At 43.7% G+C, this 26485-nt stretch overlaps 1 protein-coding gene across 1 annotated transcript in view; it reads left to right on the top strand.

Moving 5' to 3' along the window:
* Nucleotides 1-258: 258 nt before the first annotated feature.
* LOC109887424 (glutamate receptor ionotropic, NMDA 2C-like) overlaps nt 259-26485 on the top strand; it is a 35581-nt gene continuing 9354 nt past the window's right edge. The window contains exons 1-9 of the mRNA XM_031799846.1: nt 259-320; nt 473-661; nt 4152-4492; nt 6155-6269; nt 16719-16930; nt 20329-20497; nt 21088-21241; nt 21906-22031; nt 23968-24197. Of these exons, the coding sequence (XP_031655706.1) occupies nt 279-320; nt 473-661; nt 4152-4492; nt 6155-6269; nt 16719-16930; nt 20329-20497; nt 21088-21241; nt 21906-22031; nt 23968-24197 (1578 nt within the window). The 5' untranslated portion in view covers nt 259-278. The remainder of the gene's footprint in view (nt 321-472; nt 662-4151; nt 4493-6154; nt 6270-16718; nt 16931-20328; nt 20498-21087; nt 21242-21905; nt 22032-23967; nt 24198-26485) is intronic.

Raw genomic sequence — 26485 nt, 5'->3', positions numbered from 1 at the left:
TGTGTGTGTGCGCGCGTGCGTGTGCGTGTGTGTGTGTTTGTTGTAACAGCAATAGGATGGAACACACGTTATTTACCTCCTCTGGGTGTGGAGTATGTCTACCAGAGAGGTCAAGGAGAAGGAGAGTGTGTGTCTGGGCTTGTGCCTCTGGTGTGCTTGGGTGTGAGTGTGAGTGTGCTCACATGAATACTGCACAGTATCATTGGCAACCTATTCTCTCTCGTGTTCACCCCCCCCCCCCCACCCCATTCCAGGCTGAGGGTTCCACGTTCCTCCAGATGGGTGCATCACTGGAACAGCAGATTGTCTGCATGTTCAAGGTACAGGAATAGAATATTACATCTAAATGTAATGTTCAATTAGAGAACCCCCTTCCGCCAATCAGAATCGTATATTCATCAAAGCTGTGGACTAAAATGTAATGTAGATATATAATTGTATATTTATATGTAGTATAATGTCTATATTGTAGTTGATGGAGGAGTATGACTGGGGAGACTTTGTAGTCATCACAAGCATGTTGCCGGGATACGAGACATTTGTGGACTATGTACGCTCCTACACGGACACTTCCTACTTCCTGTGGAGGCTGCAGGATATCCTGTCTCTGGAGATGTCTATCGGGACCAGCGACGTCCGCGCCAAACGCATGTTACAGCAGGTAGGAGAAAGAAATGTCCAACACACACACACACACACACACACACACACACACACACATATATATATATATATATATATATATATATATATATATATATATATACAGTGCCTTGCGAAAGTATTCGGCCCCCTTGAACTTTGTGACCTTTTGCCACATTTCAGGCTTCAAACATAAAGATATAAAACTTTCACAATTTTTTTTGTGAAGAATCAACAACAAGTGGGACACAATCATGAAGTGGAACGACATTTATTGGAAATTTCAAACTTTTTTAACAAATCAAAAACTGAAAAATTGGGCGTGCAAAATTATTCAGCCCCCTTAAGTTAATACTTTGTAGCGCCACCTTTTGCTGCGATTACAGCTGTAAGTCGCTTGGGGTATGTCTCTATCAGTTTTGCACATCGAGAGACTGAACATTTTTCCCATTCCTCCTTGCAAAACAGCTCGAGCTCAGTGAGGTTGGATGGAGAGCATTTGTGAACAGCAGTTTTCATTTCTTTCCACAGATTCTCGAATGGATTCAGGTCTGGACTTTGACTTGGCTATTCTAACACCTGGATATGTTTATTTTTGAACCATTCCATTGTAGATTTTGCTTTATGTTTTGGATCATTGTCTTGTTGGAAGACAAATCTCCGTCCCAGTCTCAGGTCTTTTGCAGACTCCATCAGGTTTTCTTCCAGAATGGTCCTGTATTTGGCTCCATCCATCTTCCCATCAATTTTAACCATCTTCCCTGTCCCTGCTGAAGAAAAGCAGGCCCAAACCATGATGCTGCCACCACCATGTTTGACAGTGGGGATGGTGTGTTCAGGGTGATGAGCTGTGTTGCTTTTATGCCAAACATAACGGTTTGCATTGTTGCCAAAAAGTTCAATTTTGGTTTCATCTGACCAGAGCACCTTCTTCCACATGTTTGGTGTGTCTCCCAGGTGGCTTGTGGCAAACTTTAAACAACACTTTTTATGGATATCTTTAAGAAATGGCTTTCTTCTTGCCACTCTTCCATAAAGGCCAGATTTGTGCAATATAAGAATGATTGTTGTCCTATGGACAGAGTCTCCCACCTCAGCTATAGATCTCTGCAGTTCATCCAGAGTGATCATGGGCCTCTTGGCTGCATCTCTGATCTGGTCTTCTCCTTGTATGAGCTGAAAGTTTAGAGGGACGGCCAGGTCTTGGTAGAATTGCAGTGGTCTGATACTCCTTCCATTTCAATATTATCGCTTGCACAGTGCTCCTTGGGATGTTTAAAGCTTGGGAAATCTTTTTGTATCCAAATCCGGCTTTAAACTTCTTCACAATAGTATCTCGGACCTGCCTGGTGTGTTCCTTGTTCTTCATGATGCTCTCTGCACTTTTAACGGACCTCTGAGACTATCACAGTGCAGGTGCATTTATACGGAGACTTGTTTACACACAGGTGGATTGTATTTATCATCATTAGTCATTTAGGTCAACATTGGATCATTCAGAGATCCTCACTGAACTTCTGGAGAGAGTTTGCTGCACTGAAAGTAAATGGGCTGAATAATTTTGCACGCCCAATTTTCAGTTTTTGATTTGTTAAAAAAGTTTGAAATATCCAATAAATGTCAAACCACTTCATGATTGTGTCCCACTTGTTGTTGATTCTTCACAAAAAAATACAGTTTTATATCTTTATGTTTGAAGCCTGAAATGTGGCAAAAGTTCGCAAAGTTCAAGGGGGCCGAATACTTTCACAAGGCACTGTATATATATATATATATATATATATATAGAGAGAGAGAGAGAGAGAGAGAGAGAGAGAGAGAGAGAGAGAGAGAGAGAGAGAGAGAGAGAGAGAGAGAGAGAGAGAGAGAGAGAGAGAGAGAGAGAGAGAGAGAGAGAGAGAGAGAGAGAGAGAGAGAGAGAGAGAGAGAGAGAGAGAGAGAGAGAGAGAGAGAGAGAGAGAGAGAGAGAGAGAGAGAGAGAGAGAGAGAGAGAGAGAGAGAGAGAGAGAGAGAGAGAGAGAGAGAGAGAGAGAGAGAGAGAGAGAGAGAGAGAGAGAGAGAGAGAGAGAGAGAGAGAGAGAGAGAGAGAGAGAGAGAGAGAGAGAGAGAGAGAGAGAGAGAGAGATTCATCACAAAACTGGAGATTAACCTCTGTAAGGTGAAGTCCACAAAGGATATTGTATGTAACAAAGTTACATGACCTACAGCATGGTCAAGCAAGTTAAGGCTTCCGACATTTTCGGACTACTTAACAACCATTGATTTGGAACCACAGAGAGATACTGCAAGTTGCAAAGAAAACAGGAGCTGCCTCCACTATTCCAGCACCATTTCAACTTCAACATCATCAAATCACCTCTGCTCAGTCTAATCCATTGACAACTAAAATATACCAAAAACGATTTAGTCTAACCAACGTAAGCTAAATATGATGTGGCTGTCCATGGTACTGATTTCTCGTGTGTGTGTGTGCGTGTCCGTGTGTGTGTGCGTGTGCGGGCATGCGTGTGTGCGTGCTTGCAAGTCGAAAAAATATGTTGACTCACCTTGCTTGTAGAGATACCATCCTCCTCTCTTTCATGTTGCCGAAACATTCTTTGAGTCTGTCATATAGTACACGATTTTAGTTTTTGTTGTCCTAGACTACCTGGCTAAAATGCTTGCTCGCTAGTCTAACTTCCATTCATGGGAAACATTAGCTAGTTAACATTAGCCTTCTACATCTAGCTACATATTGAACTTCCATCCTCTCAAGCCAGGGATACAATATATGAATTAATGATTGGACTAAAATCGCTGTTATAATTGTTGGCCAGTACGGAGATATTAAGTAAAACCACAAGTCCAAATCCCTATCTCTATCCATGGCTAATTTAGGAAAGGGCCAATTTTATCCAGCTAGCTAGACACCGGAGGACAACAACACAATGAGATGTAACAATTCAATTTTTTTCTTCTATGACATTTGGCTTTTGATGTGATGCGATTGGTGTGAAGACTGGCTTCCTTAGACACTTTTTTTGGAAGGTTAGGACCATTCACAGTTGAGCTCACTAAGTTAAGCTTAACACTGATTGGCTATAACTTCATATTGTTTCATGAAGGGAGGCCAAATGCTCGCTGGCTTCCTTTGCATTCAATGCCACCGGTGGCAACATTGTCATACTCTTTTTTGACCAGACAGCATCAGATAGATGGGCTACACATACAGAGACAGAGGGGAGCTTTTTCTCTCACTTGGATGCTTTTTCTGGTGAGATATATTCAGCCTCTTGCGAATTGAAGGACAATTATGAAACACAGAGAGACGAAAGATAAATTATTGAATATATGTTTTTTATTATTTTTCTATGTTAATTTTTTTAGGGAAGCCTGGCTTCCCTTGCACTATCGAGTGCAGTCTATTCATGTCAAGGGTTAAAGGTTGTGATATAACTGTTCCATAGGCTTAGATGTCAGAGGTTAATATTAGATACTGGCTACACTCCCATATCTGTCTCTTCCTCTAGATTGATTCCCAGGTACTCGTAGCCTACTGCTCCCATGAAGAGGCCCAGTACCTGTTCCAGGTAGCAGGGGAGGTGGGTCTATTGGGGCCTGGCTACATCTGGATCCTCCCCTCCCTCGCGTTGGGCAACACAGAGAGCCCTTCACCTAGCAGCTTCCCCATAGGAGTGATTGGCGTCATCACCGACCAATGGAGGAAGAGCCTGAGGCAGCGGGTCAGAGAGGGAGTGGCCATAGTGGCCAAAGGGGCGGAGAGTTTCAAGAGGCATCAGGGGTTTGTTCCCGAGGGACACAGCGACTGCAACACACCAGTTACACACATTGACAACAACACACTGTTCAGGTGAGTGTGAGGCCACACCCCCTCGCTCTGTGTTTGAGTGTCTGTGTTTGTCGTAGCAGTAGACATACTGAATGTGTGTCTGTGTTTGTCGTAGCAGTAGACATACTGAACGTGTGTGTGTGTTTGTCGTAGCAGTAGACATACTGAATGTGTGTCTGTGTTTGTCGTAGCAGTAGACATACTGAACATGTGTGTGTGTTTGTCGTAGCAGTAGACATACTGAATGTGTGTCTGTGTTTGTCGTAGCAGTAGACATACTGAACGTGTGTGTGTGTTTGTCGTAGCAGTAGACATACTGAACGTGTGTGTGTGTGTTTGTCGTAGCAGTAGACATACTGAACGTGTGTGTGTGTTTGTCGTAGCAGTAGACATACTGAACGTGTGTCTGTGTTTGTCGTAGCAGTAGACATACTGAATGTGTGTGTGTGTTTGTCGTAGCAGTAGACATACTGAACATGTGTGTGTGTTTGTCGTAGCAGTAGACATACTGAACATGTGTGTGTGTTTGTCGTAGCAGTAGACATACTGAACATGTGTGTGTGTTTGTCGTAGCAGTAGACATACTGAATGTGTGTCTGTGTTTGTCGTAGCAGTAGACATACTGAACGTGTGTGTGTGTTTGTCGTAGCAGTAGACATACTGAACGTGTGTGTGTGTGTTTGTCGTAGCAGTAGACATACTGAACGTGTGTGTGTGTTTGTCGTAGCAGTAGACATACTGAACGTGTGTCTGTGTTTGTCGTAGCAGTAGACATACTGAATGTGTGTGTGTGTTTGTCGTAGCAGTAGACATACTGAACATGTGTGTGTGTTTGTCGTAGCAGTAGACATACTGAACGTGTGTCTGTGTTTGTCGTAGCAGTAGACATACTGAATGTGTATGTGTGTGTTTGTCATAGCAGTAGACATACTGAATGTGTGTCCGTGTTTGTCGTAGCAGTAGACATACTGAACGTGTGTCTGTGTTTGTCGTAGCAGTAGACATATTGAACGTGTGTGTGTGTGTTTGTCGTAGCAGTAGACATACTGAACGTGTCTGTGTGTTTGTCGTAGCAGTAGACATACTGAACGTGTGTGTGTGTTTGTCGTAGCAGTAGACATACTGAACGTGTCTGTGTTTGTCGTAGCAGTAGACATACTGAACGTGTCTGTGTTTGTCGTAGCAGTAGACATACTGAACGTGTGTCTGTGTTTGTCGTAGCAGTAGACATACTGAACGTGTATGTGTGTGTTTGTCGTAGCAGTAGACATACTGAACATGTATGTGTGTGTTTGTCGTAGCAGTAGACATACTGAACATGTATGTGTGTGTTTGTCGTAGCAGTAGACATACTGAACATGTATGTGTGTGTTTGTCGTAGCAGTAGACATTCTGAACGTGTGTGTGTGTTTGTCGTAGCAGTAGACATTCTGAACGTGTGTGTGTGTTTGTCGTAGCAGTAGACATACTGAATGTGTGTGTGTGTTTGTCGTAGCAGTAGACATACTGAATGTGTGTTTGTGTGTGTGTGTGTGTGTTTGTCGTAGCAGTAGACATACTGAACGTGTGTGTGTGTGTGTTTGTCGTAGCAGTAGACATACTGAACGTGTGTGTGTGTGTGTGTTTGTCGTAGCAGTAGACGTACTGAACGTGTGTTTGTGTGTTTGTTTGTGTGTGTTCTAGACACATGCTGAACGTGACATGGGAGCGTAAGGACCTGTCGTTTAATAGTGATGGTTACCTGACAAACCCTTCCATGGTCATCATCGCTTTGAACAGAGACAGACAGTGGGACAAGGTACTGAATGAGTGTGTGTGTTTGTACGTGTGGACCATGAAACAACCAACTCAGCACTGCCATATTTATGCCCTGCCTCAAAATAACTTGAATGTAATCATTACATTGTTTCATCCGGTTAATTACAAACTACCAGTGTTGCTGATGATGTGGTGTACTGTTATGTCCCATGGCGGTGTCCTGCCCTTCTCCCAAGGGTACGCACACACACACCTGTCTCCCAAGGGTACGCACATGCACACACACACCTGTCTCCCAAGGGTACGCACACGCACACACACACACACACCTGTCTCCCAAGGGTACGCACACCTGTCTCCCAAGGGTACGCACACCTGTCTCCCAAGGGTACGCACACGCACGCACACACCTGTCTCCTAAGGGTATGCACACGCTCACACACACCTGTCTCCCAAGGGTACGCAGACCTGTCTCCCAAGGGTACACACACCTGTCTCCCAAGGGTACGCACACACACACCTGTCTCCCAAGGGTACGCACACACACACCTGTCTTCCAAGAGTACGCACACGCACACACACACCTGTCTCCCAAGGGTACGCACACCTGTCTCCCAAGGGTACGCACACCTGCCTCCCAAGGGTACGCACACGCACACACACACACCTGTCTCCCAAGGGTACGCACACCTGTCTCCCAAGGGTACACATACCTGTCTCCCAAGGGTACGCACACCTGTCTCCCAAGGGTACACACACCTGTCTCCCAAGGGTACGCACACACACACCTGTCTCCCAAGGGTACGCACACGCACGCACACACCTGTCTCCTAAGGGTATGCACACGCTCACACACACCTGTCTCCCAAGGGTACGCACACCTGTCTCCCAAGGGTACACACACCTGTCTCCCAAGGGTACGCACACACACACCTGTCTCCCAAGGGTACGCACACACACACCTGTCTTCCAAGAGTACGCACACGCACACACACACCTGTCTCCCAAGGGTACGCACACCTGTCTCCCAAGGGTACGCACACCTGTCTCCCAAGGGTACGCACACGCACGCACACACCTGTCTCCTAAGGGTATGCACACGCTCACACACACCTGTCTCCCAAGGGTACGCACACCTGTCTCCCAAGGGTACACACACCTGTCTCCCAAGGGTACGCACACACACACCTGTCTCCCAAGGGTACGCACACACACACCTGTCTTCCAAGAGTACGCACACGCACACACACACCTGTCTCCCAAGGGTACGCACACCTGTCTCCCAAGGGTACGCACACCTGCCTCCCAAGGGTACGCACACGCACACACACACACCTGTCTCCCAAGGGTACGCACACGCACACACACACCTGTCTCCCAAGGGTAGCCAGAGAGGGTGTAGGTCTACAAAGAGTAATCTCACTGTTACTGTTGAACTCATTTATTCCTGCCCTGCTACAGCAAGACTACTTTATCACTGCCACTGGCTGGCAGGTGTGTTTGTGTGCATCTGTTTTGTGACTGTGCAGACCGAACACAAAGTCTGGCAATGCTCCGGAGTTCCCACAGTCATTCACCGCCCCGTGTCATCTAGCTCATTCGTCAGTGAGAGCGTGGCAGTGGGCACTTGTACACTGATTGGACAAAACAATAAGAACACCTGCTCTTTACATGACAGACTGACCAGGTGACTCCAGGTGAAAGCTGTGGTCCCTCATTGATGTCACTTGTTAAATCCACGTCAATCAGTGTAGAAGAAGGGGAGGAGACAAGTTAAATAAGGATTTTTAAGCCTTGACACAATTGAGACATGGATTGTGTATGTATGCCATTCAGATGGTGAATGGCCAAGACAAAATATTTAAGTGCATTTGAATGAGGTATTGTAGTAGGTGCCGCTGCTGGGTTTTTCACTCTCAACAGTTTCCTGTGTGTATCAAGAATGGTCCACCACCCAAAGGACATCCTGCCAACTTGACACAACTGTGGGAAGCATTGGAGTCAACATGGGCCAGCATCTCTGTGGAACGCTTTCGACACCTTGTAGAGTCCATTTCCGACGAATTGAGGCTGTTCTGAGGTTGGGGTGTGGAGGGGTGCAACTCAATATTAAGGTGTTCCTAATGTTTGGTTTACTCAGTGTATATGTGTTTGTGGTGTGACATGTCCATTTCATACCCTCTCTTTTTGACACACTGACAGCACTACACACTAATATTTTACTAAGTCAGGGGAACCATCATCCTATCTAATGTTTTTACTAAGCCAGGGGGAACCATCATCCTATCTAATGTTTTTACTAAGTCAGGGGAACTATCATCCTATCTAATGTTTTTACTAAGTCAGGGGAACCATCATCCTATCTAATGTTTTTACTAAGTCAGGGGAACTATCATCCTATCTAATGTTTTACTAAGTCAGGGGAACCATCATCCTATCTAATGTTTTTACTAAGTCAGGGGAACCATCATCCTATCTAATGTTTTTACTAAGTCAGGGGAACTATCATCCTATCTAATGTTTTACTAAGTCAGGGGAACCATCATCCTATCTAATGTTTTACTAAGACAGGGGGAACCATCATCCTATCTAATGTTTTTACTAAGCCAGGGGGAACCATCATCCTATCTAATGTTTTTACTAAGTCAGGGGAACCATCATCCTATCTAATGTTTTTACTAAGTCAGGGGAACCATCATCCTATCTAATGTTTTTACTAAGTCAGGGGAACTATCATCCTATCTAATGTTTTACTAAGTCAGGGGAACCATCATCCTATCTAATGTTTTACTAAGACAGGGGGAACCATCATCCTATCTAATGTTTTACTAAGACAGGGGGAACCATCATCCTATCTAATGTTTTACTAAGACAGGGGGAACCATCATCATATCTAATGTTTTACTAAGTCAGGGGGAACCATCATCCTATCTAATGTTTTACTAAGACAGGGGGAACCATCATCATATCTAATGTTTTACTAAGTCAGGGGGAACCATCATCCTATCTAATGTTTTACTAAGTCAGGGGGAACCATCATCCTATTTTCCCTCTCTTCTTTCCTATTTTTTCCAGTGGGGGAAGGGAAGATAGAGCGAGTATAAAGGGAGGGGGGCAGGGAAGATAGAGAAAGTTTAAAGGGGATAAGAGTTGTAAAAGTGATTGATTTTAAAAAACTGCCTGAGAAAGGTTCATAACAGTTCAAAACAGCATTGAGATTCATAGAGTCAGACACAATAGTGTGGGTTATTTACACTCTACTGGGTCCTTCAATAGTGTTGTAGCTATTTGTACTTCGCTATATGCCTAGTAAATTCCTTGTGTTAAATTCAGCCAGTCCACCTGTGATTCCCAGTTGTATCAATAATGGTCCACCACCCAAAGGAGATCCAGCCAACTTGACACAACTGTGGGAAGCGTTGGAGCCAACATGGGGCCAGCATCCCTGTTACATTCAGTCAGGCCCCTGTGATTCGAAATCAGTATTCGACAACCATCCATGTCTGAGGAGATCGAGAGATGAGATGGAAACCGGCCATTAGGGGCAACAATAAGCACCGTTACCTTCAAGTTGGTTTCGGTTTTGCTAGGGCATTGGAGAATGGCGGATGGGCGTAAGCATCTGTCTCTGGTGCCAAAGGTTGCATGTTTGAAATCTTAAGGTTAGGTATTAACTCTGAATGGTTAAGGTAAGGGTTATGTTTTGGGATAGGCGTAAAACAAAAATGAATAAAAATAACGTTCTATCGCTGGATTTGAATGTGTAACCTTTGGGACCAGAGGCAGATCCTTCTGAAGTTCTGAGCATCTGCCTCTGGTGTTTGAATCCAGTGATCAAAAGTTGATTTTGAGATTTTTGTTTTAAGCCTATCCCAAACTCTTAACCCTGTCCTTAAACATTTGGAGTTAATGCCTGAACTTAACTGTAAATACTTTGAAATTTCAAAACAATTTCAAAATGTTGAATTTGAGAAACATGGATGAACGTGTAATTCTGACGTGAGTCTGTGAGATCTAGTTGGTTACATTAACACTGAAAGTGTGGACCTGGATAGACATTAAACTGTGTTGAATTAACACTCAAGCTTTATTGGCATATTTCCCAGAATGCCTTGCCTTTCGAGTGAATTGTAGAGTTACCACACATGACTGAATTTATTATTGACAGATAGATTATTGTTGCATACATCCATTTTCTATCCTGGGGACTTCAGTAAGAAAGTTCCCAAATGAATGTGTCATCATTGCTTAAGTAGTAATCCTTGAGAAGCTGGTGTTTGGAGGAAATACTGGAGTGGGTGTTCTTAGGCCCGAGACAAAGTTGAGGACTGGCAAACTCTGTCAATAAAGCCTCCGAACCCTGGCTTCTTGGGCATTACCACTGTTATTTTGATTAATTTATTCATATTATTTCATACCACCACAATATAAACTATTGGCCTATTTATTGCCTTAACTCCTTACTTCATTTGCACACACTGTATACAGATTTTTCTATTGTGTTATTGATTGTACATTTGTAACTCTGTGTTGTTGTTTTTGTCGCACTGCTATGCTTTATCTTGGCCAGGTCACAGTTGTAAATGAGAACTTGTTCTCAACTGGCCTACCTGGTTAAATAAAGGTGGGACATTTGTTTTGTTCTATTCTGGGGTTGCCAGTTGACCGAACAGATCTATCAGTTCGGTTGCCATAGACACAACCCAGTCGTTCAGTCTTTTTGTTCTGTATCTGTGGACGAGACCCAGTTGTTGGTTCGAAATGTTCCATTGCCATACTGGCTGGCCATGTTCTTATCCCTTGCTTGCTAGCTAGCCAACTATGGCTAACTTACAGTCAAGTCAAACAGTGCAGCCTGAATAACAGCAAAGTAGCTGCATTTGCATTTGTTTAAGCTGTTTTTTAGCAAAATTTATTTAGATACATCCGTAACAATTAGCTAATGAGGCACAATTTTGCCTGGCTTAATGTGCTCTCTCCTCAGGACACTGTTGTTCAGAGGAGCTAGCCAACAACACAGCTAACACAATAATCACTTCTAACTGAAGCTGGAAAGACAGCAAACTAGCGGCACATCATTTAATTTGACCTGTTTTCTATTGATAGTTCTTTGTATGTATATAAAAAATTATGCTGAAAAAATAAAAATAAATGATGCATGATTTCAACTGGCTGAGAAAAGATGCCTGCCTCTCTGTCACGTCCTGACCCTGACACATTCATTACTATGGGACATCTGGTGATCGAATTTGAATATTGAAACAATGTTGCAAATTTCAGAGAGACAGACAGCAAAGTTTAGACAAATCTCGGCTGTTGAAAACGAAATGTTAGTCTAAAAGAAATGTGAGATAATGTCTAGATGCTTTTTATAGGGTATATCAAGTTGCCTCGCTGGAATGATGAGACAGTGGATTGCTCAGTCAGATGGAACAGAGTAAATAGGCATTTTAACGTCATAGATTTAGCCAGTGGTAACTTGTAGAATAGATACCGTCTGGGCATGCGGTTTTAACCAATCAGCATTCAGGAATAAACAACCCGTTGTATAAAATATAAACATTTAATACAATATGTATTTCATAATGCCTTATTTTGAGGCCTTACACCAACAAATATGTGTTGTTTCAATGACCCAACTACTGGGTTGCAGGCATTGGGTCAGTTCTTTATTTATACATTTAAAAAAAAGCAAGTTTGGTTTGTTGCTTGGCTTAGTAGGGGCATGGCTTTCAGGGAGGTTTTTTTGACCACCCATGAGAGTAAATGTCATTCCTGTTAATCTGTTCTGTTGAATTGTAATCACATGTCATGGTCAAAACTGCCATTTTTGTAGAATTCATGAAGCTTACAGAAATGTATGAATTTCTTAGAAAACTATGCAAATTTCACTGTGATTTCCCCAATAAGATAGTAACTAGGGCTGTTGGTCATGAGTCAGGAAGGCAGTCAAATTCCATGTGACTGTTTAGTCATGTTAATTAGGCTTCTCCAAACTATGATGCTGCTGATGGTCATTAGTAGCCTACCAAACTTGCTAATTGCCTGGTACTCAGCACTCTATTGTCCCTCTAATCCCTCTGACATCAATGCAAATGTGTTTGAAAATCTAATCAAACACTTAATGAGAGCCCATGAGCTCATGTTGTGCAACATTTATATAGGCTATGCAGTTGAGGGAGAAACAGTGATGGCCGCTAATAGAAAGAGGAGGATCCCATCAGCTTTCTATAGAATAAGCCTATGAAATGTATTTCTAAACTTTCCTAATATTAAGCACATTGCTTATATTTAATAAGGTTTGTAATCACAACTAAAGCAGCCAAATAACTTCTTAAAATTAAGCACATTAATCAGCTTTACAAGTATAGAGAGTGTAGAGTATAGAGACTAACTGGCATATACAGTTGAAGTCGGAAGTTTACATACACCTTAGCCAAATCCATTTAAGCTCAGTTTTTCACAATTCCTGTTTTTCACAATCCCTGACACTAATCAAAGTAAAAATTCCCTTAGGTCAGTTTATTTTAAGAATGTGAAATGTCAGAACAATAGTAGAGAGAAGGATTTAATTCAGCTTTTATTTCTTTCATCACATTCCTAGTGGGTCAGAAGTTTACATACACTCAATTAGTATTTGGTATCATTGCCTTTAAAATTGTTTAACTTGGGTCAAACATTCCGGGTAGCCTTCCACAAGCTTCCCACAATAAGTTGGGTGAATGTTGGCCCATTCCTCTTGGCAGAGCTGGTGTAACTGAGTCAGGATTGTTGGCCTCCTCGCTCGCACACACTTTTTCAGTTCTGCCCACAAATTTTCTATAGGGTTGAGGTCAGGGCTTTGTGATGGCCACTCCAATACCTTGACTTTGTTGTCCTTAAGCCATTTTGCCACAGCTTTGGGAGTATGCTTGGGGTCATTGTCCATTTTGAAGACCCATTTGCAACCAATCTTTAACTTCCTGACTGATGTCTTGAGATGTTGCTTCAATACATCCACAAAATGTTCCTGCATCATGATGCAATCATCTTTGTGAAGTCCACCCATCCCTCCTGCACCAAAGCAACTCCACAACATGATGCTGCCACCCCTGTGCTTCACAGTTGGGATGGTGTTCTTCGGCCTGATAAACTTCCCCCTTCTTCCTCTAAACATAACGATGGTCATTATGGGCTAAACAGTCCTATTTGTGTTTCATCAGACAAGAGGACGTTTCTCCAAAAAGTATGATCTTTGTCCCCATGTGCAGATGCAAACCATAGTCTTGCTTTTTTATGGTGGTTTTGAAACAGTGGTTTCTTCCATGCTGAGCGGTTCTGGGATTTATTTGCACTTTTAGTACATTCATCTCTAGGAGACAGAACGTGTCTCCTTCCTGAGCGGGAGGACGGCTGCGTGGTCCCATGGTGTTTACACTTGCGTACTATTGTTTGTACAGATGAATATGGTTCCTTCAGGCGTTTGGAAATTGCTCCCAAGGATGAACCAGACTTGTGGTCTACAATTTTGTGGAGGTCTTGGCTGATTTCTTTAGATTTTCCCATGATGTCAAGCAAAGAGGCACTGAGTTTGAAGGTAGGCCTTGAAATACATCCACAGGTATACCTCAAATTGACTCAAATGATATCAATTAGCCTATCAGAAGCATCTAAAGCCATGACAAAATTTTCTGGAATTTTCCAAGCTGTTTAAAGGCACAGTCAATTTAGTGTGTGTAAACTACTGACCCACTGGAATTGTGATACAGTGAATTATAATTGAAATTATCTGTCTGTAAACAATTGTTGGAAAAATGACTTTCCAACAATTGTTGGAAAAATGACACAAAGTAGATGTCCTAACCGACTTGCCAAAACGATAGTTTGTTTAACAAGACATGTGTGGAGTGGTTGAAAAACAGGTTTTAATGACTCTGACCTAAGTTTATGTAAACTTCCGACTTCAAATGTATAAGCAGCGCTTAAGTTTCAAATTGGGGGAAGATAATTTTCACCATAAGAATGCACTTTTACAACATATGGAAGTTGTGTTTTCCGCTGATGGAACATTCGCGTTTATAGCCTGCTACCATGTGCACATTGCTATGCTTATAATGTGAAGAAATAGCCTAACAGTTTATCAAACATTTTAAGCAAAACATTCTGATCTGTTGTGTCATCCACATTTCATAAACGTTTATGTCATGCTAGTGGTTGTATTAATTTGGGATCTCTCACATCCCACAACTGTCCCAGATTATGTTTGGGATATGTATTTCTCATACAGAATAGAATAGGTTCGACTTTTGTACTATGAGGGATAGTAGATTTAAATAGGCTATTGCTTTTCGTTTGTCCTACTCATCTTGTTGGCTGACGAAAAGTAAAAGTGGACAATTCTTCCAATATGCGCCTCGGAATTGGATAAAGACGAGCGAAGTTGCGTCCCTGATGTGTCTTCATTTGTAGCCTGTGAGAATGATCACGTGACAGAGCCATGTGAGCGAGAGGCGCTTCCGATTGCGCAGCACACTCGGGGAGAAGGGCACAACGCAGCGCTCCGGGCTGCAAAAGGCATGGATTTTTTTTGTGTGTGCATTACCACGTTACCACCACAAAGGGGATGCCACCGTGAAATTCGAGGCATTATAAAGTGCTTGTCAAATTGTGAATGAGAGACTATTGGAGTGTGTGCAGCCTGCTCAAAAAAACAAAGCAGAGCTCATGCCTTTCAAGCAACTTTTTTTCAAATCATCATTAGTCTTTCATCATGCAGCCTGACAATGTATTAAAAATCAAAACATAAGGCCCAACGTTTGTAGAACAACTAAAGTTGCATTAATAACTCTGTCTCTATAGGAGTTATAGGAGTACCTGTTTCTTCGTTAACAGCTCAACACAGAATAGCAACATGTGCAAACCCTCAAATAATTTGCAGCCAATATTTATATTTTATTCAGCTTCGTTTAATTGTATTCTTCATACTATAAAATAATGCCACGGAATTCTAAGCAAATCTTGTCTGCTAAATGAACCAGTGTAGCCCACAGCCATTTGGCATAGCCAGATCAGGGCCTAACATAGGCCCAACTCAGAGTAAGCTATTCTGTTCTTCTGAAATAGACTACATTTTCTTCATGTCATGCTTCCTTAGACCTGTCTAAAATAAATAATGGATGTATTGTAAAGGTGTAGACTATATTATATGGATATATTAGTTTTTAAAATGGAAGCCATGAGAGGCTAAATGTGTTTATGTTAATTAACTTTGTGACCGCCACAGCCCTAATAGTAACCACTTTGTTGCAATATCTAAAAAAATGAAGTATTTTTGTATTTATTAGAATATGTAATGTGCGATAACAGTCTTGGCGAGCAGGCTATATCCTTGTCCCATCGCGCACTAGCGACTCCTGTGGCAGGCAGGGCGCAGTGCACGCTGACCAGGTCGCCAGGTGCATGGTGTTTCCTCCGACACATTGGTGCGGCTGGCTTCCGGGTTGGATGCGCGCTGTGTTAAGAAGCAGTGCGGCTTGGTTGGGTTGTGTTTCGGAGGACGCATGGCTTTCGACCTTCGTCTCTCCCGAGCCCGTTCGGGAGTTGTAGCGATGAGACAAGATAGTAACTACTAACAATTGGATACCACAAAATTGGGGAGAATAAGGGGGTTAAAAAAATATATATAATAAAATAAATAAGGCCTTATGAAATATATATTGTGTTGTGTTAAATTATAAGACCTACAAAATAACATATTCGCTCAGGATCTCACTTGGTAATGTCCCAAGGACAAGCAAGTGATTAATGCAACACTGATGTCTCTGTCACTAACAAATACTGTCCTGGGTGGTAACTCTACAATTAGCTCGAAAAGGCATTCTGGGAAATAAGGTTTTACACTAAGTAGTGTGTTAATTTAACACTTTCCAGTGTTTATACAAGTCCACACTTTCAATGTTCATTTAACACTTTCCAGTGCTATACAGGTCCACACTTTCAGTGTTCATCTAACATTCTCAGTTTTGATTTGACCCTGGAGAATTTGCTGTGTACAAATCAGCAGAGCTATGACTGGGGGGATGGAGTGGGGAGCTCCAGGGACGGGATGCTGGGTGACAAATGGAGCCCCAATAGGGTTAAGCGAGGGCAGGTTCTTAACGGGGGATCATTGTGTCCTCTGGAGCTCGGCTCTGGGTCACAATCCTGGATCAGACTGTCTCAGATCTACAGCACTGAGTTTAATCCACTTTCATGGACTCTTCCTCCTACTCTTTCTGTCCCTCTCTCTTCCTACTCTCTCCCTCTATATCTCTAACTCTGCCATCTCTCTCTCTCTCTCTCTCTCTCTCTCTCTCTCTCTCTCTCTCTCTCTCTCTCTCTCTCTCAACCTCTACCTCTACCTCTACCTCAACATCTACCTCAACCTCTATCTTCCTCTACCTCTCAAACTCTCAACCTCTCTCTCCCTCTCTCTCTCTCTCGCTACCCCCCCCCCCCCCACTCCCCCCAGGTGGGGACATTAGAGCGGGGTATCCTCCAGGTGCGTTATCCGGTGTGGCCTCGATATGGTAGTTTCCTCGAGCCGGTATCAGATGATCGCCACCTGACGGTAGCCACTCTGGAGGAGAGGCCCTTCGTCATCGTAGAGAACGTGGACCCCGACACGGGAACCTGTGTACGCAACACCGTGCCCTGCCGACGCCAGTCCAACCGCACCGAGAGGTATGCACGCACTCACTCACTCAAACACAAAACAACATGCAAATTGCAGATTTATGCTCACACAACAGCCTGCACATATCTGGTAAGCACATACTGGATGGTACATTTTGAGACCAGGACGTTTTTATATATATATATATATACATACATACATACACACACACACACACACACAAACACACACACACACACACACACACACACACACACACACACACACACACACACACACACACACACACACACACACACACACACACACACACACACACACACACACATACACACACACGTACAACCACAGTACAACCACAAGACAACCACAGTACAACCACAGTACAACCACAGTACAACCACAAGACAACCACAGTACAACCACAAGACAACCACAGTACAACCACAAGACAACCACAAGACAACCATAATACAACCACAGTACAACCACAAGACAACCACAGTACAACCACAAGACAACCACAAGACAACCATAATACAACCACAGTACAACCACAAGACAACCACAGTACAACCACAAGACAACCACAAGACAACCACAGTATAACTACAAGACAACCACAGTACAACCACAGTACAACCACAAGACAACCATAATACAACCACAGTACAACCACAAGACAACCACAGTACAACCACAAGACAACCACAGTACAACCACAAGACAACCACAAGACAACCACAGTATAACTACAAGACAACCACAGTACAACCACAGTACAACCACAAGACAACCATAATACAACCACAGTACAACCACAAGACAACCACAGTACAACCACAAGACAACCACAGTACAACTACAAGACAACCACAGTACAACCACAAGACAACCACAGTACAACCACAAGACAACCACAAGACAACCATAATACAACCACAAGACAACCACAGTACAACCACAGTACAACCACAAGACAACCACAAGACAACCACAAGACAACCATAATACAACCATGACATCTTTTACACACCTGTAATATACCTGCTGTACGTCCCTTTGACATTCCCATGAGTCACACATCAATGATGGATCCACTGTGTGTGTGTTTGTTGGTGCAAGACTTGAATCCCTTCACAACATAACACTGCTGGCATATTAATGGAAGTGTGTTTGTGTGCGTGCGTGTGCATGTGTTTGTGTGTCAGTGTGGCATATTAATGGTGGAAAGATGTGTGGGGAGAGGGGTTGAGTGCGATGGCACATTGATTGGCCGTAAAGAAGATTTATCTGCCAACGCTGGCACATCTATCATGGTAGGATAGAAACAACACAACCCTCTCTCTCTCTCTTTCCCTCCTCTCTCTGTTTCTCTCTCTCTTTCCCTCCTCTCTCTCTCTCTGTCTCTCTCTCCCTCCCCACCCTGCTTGGGTTGCAATCAACACTCCCGGGCTACTAGGGAAAAACAGAGAGAGAGAGTGTGAGCGAGAGAGAGAAAGAGAGAGAGAGAAAGAGAGCGTGAGCAAGATAAGGAGAAAGGAGAGTTAATGAATGCAAAGTAGAGGAGGTTAACCAGTTAATCATACTGTATGTTGGTGACACAGCTATTCTCCGTAGCAGATGTTTGATGTAATTGAAAGGTTTTTTAAACATTAAAACGCCTCTTTTTTTTTGGACAGTGGCTGGTCTCATTGGCAAGATAACTGAAGTCCATTAAGTGAGGGTAGGATAAGGCACAGTTATAAGGCACTATCAGTACTGACTATGGGTTAGCAGTTAGAGTGCTGCTGTGTGATTCTACATGCTGTTTGATGCTTTGTCTGGGTGGAATCCTAACTTATCTATGTGTGGATATCTTACTGTAATGTAGTGGCTACCTGGATGCACAGAGTTCATGAGAGTTGTATTGTATTGGCAGTAAGTTCAAGTGCAGCACTGCAGGCATAGTTAGGGCCAGGAATTAGTGGGTACACCACTGGCAAACTCCTCACTGAAACATTCATTCTCAAGATTCCTTCCCCATTATTTTCTCTTCCTCCCTCGCAGCTCTAGATTTCTCTCTTCCTTCCTCTGGGCACATCGTTTTATACTCCTGTTGTTTCAGGGAAGAATGGAGACATCGCTAACCGTTGGGGGTATGTGTGTGCGTGTGTGCACACACGCACACACACACACACACACACACACACACACACACACACACACACACACACACACACACACACACACACACACACACACACACACACACACACACACACACACACACACACACACAGAGTCTTGTGCAGCTAACCTTGTGGGGACATTCAGTTCCATTCAAAATCCTAATTTCCTTAACCTAACCCTAAAACTAACTCTAGTTCCTTACCCCTAACCCTAAACTTAACCCTAACCCTAATCTTAACCCAAAAACCTAACCTTGATCCTAACCCTAAACCTAACCCTAACCCTAACCCTAGCTCCTAACCCTAACCCTAGCTCCTAACCCTAACCCTAAAACTAACCCTAACCCCAACCCTAAAACTAACCCTAGCTCCTAACCCTAACCCTAAACCTAAATCTAACCCTAACCCCAACCCTAACCCCAACCCTAAAACTAACCCTAACCCCAACCCTAAAACTAACCCTAGCTCCTAACCCTAACCCTAATTCTAACCCTATCACTAATTCTAACCTTAACCCTAAATGACTATAAATAGCATTTGACCTTGTGGTCAAAGTTGGTCAAATATTTTTTTTGGGGGCATTTCGAAGTCCCCACAAGTATAGTAAAACACGTACACACACACACACACACACACACACACACACACACGCACGCACACGCACACACACACACCCTGACTCATTGCTCTTAACCTACAGCGTTTAGCCAAGGCAGCTAGTGAGACGAAGGTGAGACGAAGGAGACAAGGACAGAACTATTTACTCTAGGTTTAACAACAACCATCCTTCTCTCTATTCATCCCTCTCTCTCTCTGTCCTCCCCCTCTACCTACACATCATTAGACAGTGGGGTCGAGGGGAGGCTGGAGGTGACAGATCATCACTGCTCTCTGTGTGCGTGTGTGTCAGTGTTTCACCAAACACCATAATTCCCTGTGTTTAGAGTCTGTCTCAGGCACTCAGACTGCACTAAGTGTGTGTGTGTGTGCGTGTGTGAGTGAGTGAGTGTCTCAGGGATACCGATTTCCTGTTGTCTTTCCTGTCTGCAGACCAGGTCCTTGATTCCCAGTCGTTAGTACAGACTCCTCCCTCCTCTGCTCTGCTGCTGTTTAGCTTGTTGATCTCATCGGTCTCACAGAGCTACTGCTGTTTAACAGGTCAATTAGAGGAACTATCAGGTCAATTAACAGTTGCTCTTCTTTCTCCTAAAACTTACTGTTCGTCACATACGTTCTGTTCAGTGTGTGTGTGTGTGTTCCTCCTCTCCCTACAGTCTTGTGGGTCACTCGGAGCCCTACACCAAGCTGTGCTGTAAGGGGTTCTGCATAGACATTCTGAAGAAGCTGTCTCGCACCATCAAGTTCTCCTACGACCTCTACCTGGTCACTAACGGGAAACATGGAAAGATGATCAGCGGCATCTGGAACGGCATGATCGGAGAGGTGAGAGGAACTCCAGCACCAAACCCTCCCAGTAATGTAGGACGTTACAGGACAGAGGCGGTGGCTAGAGGCTAGAGAGGCGGACCAGTAGCTGGAAGGTTGCTGGTTGAAATCCCAGGCAGGAAGATAACAATTGGAAGATAAATTAACTTCCCCTGTGAACAGCTCCAGAGCTTCTACTCCTAAATCTGTGTGTTTGTTGGGACCAGGAGAGAGGCAGTGGTCAGAGGTAGACTGGGTAGGTGTACAGCATCTCTTTGATGGTTGATTGTATCTGGGTTAATGGTGTGTGAAAACATGCATGTTCATATGGTGCTGAAGACACATCAAACACAGTCGCATCCTAAAGGCGTACACCTGAACAGGTGTTCTTCATGACATCATCCCTGCCTGCGTCCCCATGCCCAGAGGCTCAGTGCCATTTGATACATGTTGAGGTAATGCAAGAGAGAGAAAAAAATGCTATAATGTGCAATTCTTACATTGACAGAGGGATGAAGCACAGTAGATCATGTTTTAAGTTGTATGATGTAAAGATGTATCACCCCCCCCCCCGTCTGATTCCACCCCCTCTCCTCCCTCTCTCCCAGGTGTTCTACAGGAAAGCAGACATGGCCATAGGTTCTCTCACCATAAATGAGGAGCGTTCTGAGATCATCGACTTCTCCGTGCCATTCGTCGAGACCGGCATCAGCGTCATGGTTGCCCGTAGCAATGGGACTGTCTCCCCCTCCGCCTTCCTCGGTGAGATAGTTGGATTGATTCATTGATTGATTGTCTTTATATTATGTAAATATCATTTGATCTGAGGTAAGTTTAGTGTTAGTACTCCAATAGTTAACATTATAATATTGGGAGTATAGTCTGATCTTAGATCTGTGTCAAACAGTGATTTACCTGGATCGCCGGCCATGATGCCTCTCCTCACGGAAGCAGCATGACAGCTAGCTCCCATGGCAACGCTCAGTGCATGTGTGTGTGTGTGTGTGTGTTTGTGTGTGTGTTTGTGTTTGGCCTACTTTACTGGATTCTGTCTCAGTGGTCTGTTTCCGTTTTAGGTAACTTTCGATTTATCCTGCAGATACAACTACATCATACATAAACCCTGAAACAACCAAATCAAAATGAAAACAAGTTGGCGTTCCCATGTTAAAATGAGTCATTTTTATCTCTGCCTTTTCTCTCCCTGAGCTGCTCAGTATGTATAATTGCTTTGTTTGAGCCTGGCAGTAGACAAGCTTATACGACAACCAAAGCAATGGATGAACAATCCTATGACCTTCTTTAAGTTTTCTGTAGATACTATACCTGGTGACATTATTAGCCATCATTGGCCAGTCCAAATGACATAAAAAGCAAGATCCCGCTCTCTCTCTCCCTCCTCCTTGTCTCTCCTCCTCTCTCCCAGAGCCCTATAGCCCAGCGGTGTGGGTGATGATGTTTGTAATGTGCCTGACCGTGGTAGCTGTGACCGTATTCGTGTTCGAGTACTTCAGTCCTGTCGGCTACAACCGCAGCTTGGTCAGCGCTAAAGGTGAGTTGTGGCACAGCTGCTGCTACCCTGGCTGTAGCGCCGAGGGCTCACACAGGAGACTTGGGTTGAAACTCAGCTGGTCATTAACCCTGCTTATTCACCCAAACACAGGGAAGTGTATGAGAGGGGTGGTAGGGTTAGGTGAAAATAAGAAAATAAAATATATTTTAAAAGCATATTTTATATACATATTTACACAAAATATATATGGGGGATTGGAAATGATGCAGACAATTACATTGATGGAAGCTACAATCTATCTGCGATATTAAAGCTGATCTACCCCCTAAAATAATCAATAATTATAATAATAAAATAAAACACTGCTTATTCACACAAACACAGGATAGTGAGAGTTGTTTATCGGCTACATTAGTATGGGAAACGGCTGTGTCCTACATACTAGAAACAGAAGCTAGGTGCCAAGAGTTTTAAAGTGGTTTTAGGCAGGTATTGACACAGAATGCCAGACCCCGAGAGTCCCTGGGAGAGTGGGGTATAGCACTGCACTCAACAAAGACGGCTAATCAATCCCAGCATGCCGAGCTGCCAGAGCCCGCTCTCGTCTCGCGGTCTGAAAGGTCACTTCCTGGTTTAATTAGTGTTTGTCACTAGGCTAATCTGATGGAGATGGATTTGGCTTCTCCAAGCTGGCAAAGATGAATGGGCTGAGTCTGTGTTCCCCAATACGACCGACAGACAGATAGAGGCAGGCTAGCAGCTAACACTGTGTTACACAACACAACTAGAGGCAGGCTAGTGGCTAACACTGTGTTACACAACACAACTAGAGGCAGGCTAGTGGCTAACACTGTGTTACACAACACAACTAGAGGCAGGCTAGTGGCTAACACTGTGTTACACAACACGACACACAACTAGAGGCAGACTTGCAGCTAACACTGTGTTACCCAACACAACACAACTAGAGGCAGGCTAGTGGCTAACACCGTGTTACACAACACACAACTAGAGGCAGACTAGCAGTTAACACTGTGTTACCAAACACAACACAACTAGAGGCAGGCTAGTGGCTAACACTGTGTTACACAACACAACTAGAGGCAGGCTAGTGGCTAACACTGTGTTACACTACATGACACACAACTAGAGGCAGGCTAGTGGCTAACACTGTGTTACACAACACCGACACACAACTAGAGGCAGACTTGCAGCTAACACTGTGTTACCCAACACAACACAACTAGAGGCAGGCTAGTGGCTAACACCGTGTTACACAACACAACTAGAGGCAGGCTAGTGGCTAACACCGTGTTACACAACACACAACTAGAGGCAGACTAGCAGTTAACACTGTGTTACCAAACACAACACAACTAGAGGCAGGCTAGTGGCTAACACTGTGTTACCCAACACGACACACAGCTAGAGGCAGGCTAACGGCAAACCCTTCAGTGACTAGTCTAATGCTGAGAGGATTGCTAATGATGCTGTGTTCAGTGCTGCTGCTGGGTTGAATGATGGGATAGGGAACAACCTATGAATGGAAACGTGATAGAGAGATGAAAAGGTAAAAATTCTATTAGGTCTAGTAAGGGGCTGTACAAACAAGCTAATTGGAAATGCATGATACAGCCATCAACAGTATAGGAAAATGGACGTGTGTTTCATTACACACATCAATAACATGGACGTGTGTTTCATTACACACATCAATAACATGGACGTGTGTTTCATTACACACATCAATAACATGAACATATGTTTCCTTACACACATCAATACCATGGATGTATTTTTCATTACACACATCAATAACATGGACGTCTGTTTCATTACAAACATCAATAACATGGATGTATATTGTACATCTGCTAATGATACTGTTATGATACAATGAGTATATTAACCAAACACCTCCCCCCTCTCCTCCTGCCTCCAACCCCCCCCCCCCCCCCCTCCCCCCACCCCCCAGCGGCAGGAGGTCCTACCTTCACCATAGGGAAGTCAGTGTGGTTGCTTTGGGGCATCGTGTTCAATAACTCAGTCCCCATCGAGAACCCTAAAGGAACCACCAGTAAGATCATGGTGCTGGTGTGGGCCTTCTTCGCGGTCATCTTCCTGGCCTCCTACACCGCCAACCTGGCTGCCTTCATGATCCAGGAGCAGTACATAGACACTGTGTCTGGACTGTCTGACAAGAAGGTAGGACAGTTAATCAATCCCCGAGTCGTCCACCAATCCATCTATCCTGATAACTGTTCTCTTGTAGCTCATCTTGTCAAATATTATCCCTGTCATTCAATAGCTTACATATGTGAACACAAAGACACACGTACACACACACACCACACTCATCGCATACACCACTGTAATGCTCGTCGTTGTAAGGTAGAGCCAAAGCCAAGCGTGGAAAGTGTTCATGTCCTTTATTGTCAAGAATCACTCAAACAAAAATAACGAATACAAAAACGAAAGCGAACAGTTCCGTCAGGCACAGATACTAAACGGAAAACACCCCACAAAACCCAAACGGAAAATGACAACCTACATATGATCCCCAATCAGAGACAACGATAGACAGCCGCCTCTGACTGGGAACCACACTTGGCAAAAACAACAAAGAAATAGAAAACAGATTCTCCCACCCGAGTCACACCCTGACCTAATCAAACAGAGAATAAATAAGGATCTCTAAGGTCAGGGCGTGACAACCACACACATTCAGCTCGCTATTCTTAAGCATAATCACAGAAGACGAAAATTACAAGCGACACATTTTGTTTCAGAGATCCAGAGAGAGAGAAACAGAGAGAAACAGAGAAACAGAGAGAAATACAGGAACAGATCAACTGTAACGATGTGCGCTGAGAGTCAGGAAGCAAGTTCAGAAAGCGAGTGATTTTGTCTTTAAACAAAACAGAATACAAAACAAGAAACATGACCAACGTACAACCAGGAAACTGAAACAATTACGCCTGGGGAAGGAACCAAAGGGAGTGACATATATGGGGAAGGAACCAAAGGGAGTGACATATATGGGGAAGGAACCAAAGGGAGTGACATATATGGGGAAGGAACCAAAGGGAGTGACATATATGGGGAAGGAACCAAAGGGAGTGACATATATGGGGAAGGAACCAAAGGGAGTGACATATATGGGGAAGGAACCAAAGGGAGAGACATATATGGGGAAGGAACCAAAGGGAGAGACATATATGGGGAAGGAACCAAAGGGAGAGACATATATGGGGAAGGAACCAAAGGGAGAGACATATATGGGGAAGGAACCAAAGGGAGAGACATATATGGGGAAGGAACCAAAGGGATAGACAATATAGGGGAAGGAACCAAGGGAGAGACATATATGGGGAAGGAACCAAAAGGGAGAGACATATATGGGGAAGGAACCAAAGGGAGAGACATATATGGGGAAGGAACCAAAGGGAGAGACATATATGGGGAAGGAACCAAAGGGAGAGACATATATGGGGAAGGAACCAAAGGGAGAGACATATATGGGGAAGGAACCAAAGGGAGAGACATATATGGGGAAGGAACCAAAGGGAGAGACATATATGGGGAAGGAACCAAAGGGAGAGACATATATGGGGAAGGAACCAAAGGGAGAGACATATATTGGGGAAGGAACCAAAGGGAGAGACATATATGGGGAAGGAACCAAAGGGAGAGACATATATAGGGAAGGAACCAAAGGGAGTGACATATATATAGGAAAGGTAATCAAGGTCCAGGTGAGTGTCATAATGCGCTGATGCGAGTAACGATGGTGACAGGTGTGCGCCATAACGAGCAGCCTGGTGACCTAGAGGCTGGAGAAGGAGCACGCATGACATAAACAGAGAGATACAGAGAGAGAAACCAATAAACAGAGAGAGAAACCAATAAACAGAGAGAGACAGAGAGAAAGAGAAACCACTAAACAGAGATACAGAGAGAGAAACCAATAATGTAACGGTTTTCTTCCTGGGAAGGAGAGGAGGACCAAAATGCAGCGTGGTTATTTATAAACATCTTTAATGAAAGATGATACCGTGGAAAACCCGAAACAGTCCTAACTGGTGCAAAACACAGAGACGGAACAATCACCCACCAAATACCCAAAGAATATGGCTGCCTAGATATGGTTCCCAATCAGAGACAACGATAAACACCTGCCTCTGATTGAGAACCACTTTAGGCAACCATAGACTTACCTAGAATACTACACTGACCACAACCCCATCAATCTACAAAAACCTCTAGACAAGACAAACACATAATCACCCATGTCACACCCTGGCCTAACCACAATAATATAGAAAACACAGAATGCTAAGGCCAGGGAGTGACAAATAAACAGAGAGATACAGAGAGATAAACCAATAAACAGAGCGATACAGAGAGATAAACCAATAAACAGAGAGAGATACAGAGAGAGAAACCATTCAACAGAGAGATACAGAGAGAGAAACCATTAAACAGAGAGATAC

This window comes from Oncorhynchus kisutch, linkage group LG20 (genome assembly GCF_002021735.2).
Source record: "Oncorhynchus kisutch isolate 150728-3 linkage group LG20, Okis_V2, whole genome shotgun sequence".
In the NCBI taxonomy this organism is placed as follows: Eukaryota; Metazoa; Chordata; class Actinopteri; order Salmoniformes; family Salmonidae; genus Oncorhynchus; species Oncorhynchus kisutch.
The sequence above is the reverse complement of the archived record's forward strand: the minus strand, read 5'-3'. Positions and strand labels throughout refer to the sequence as shown.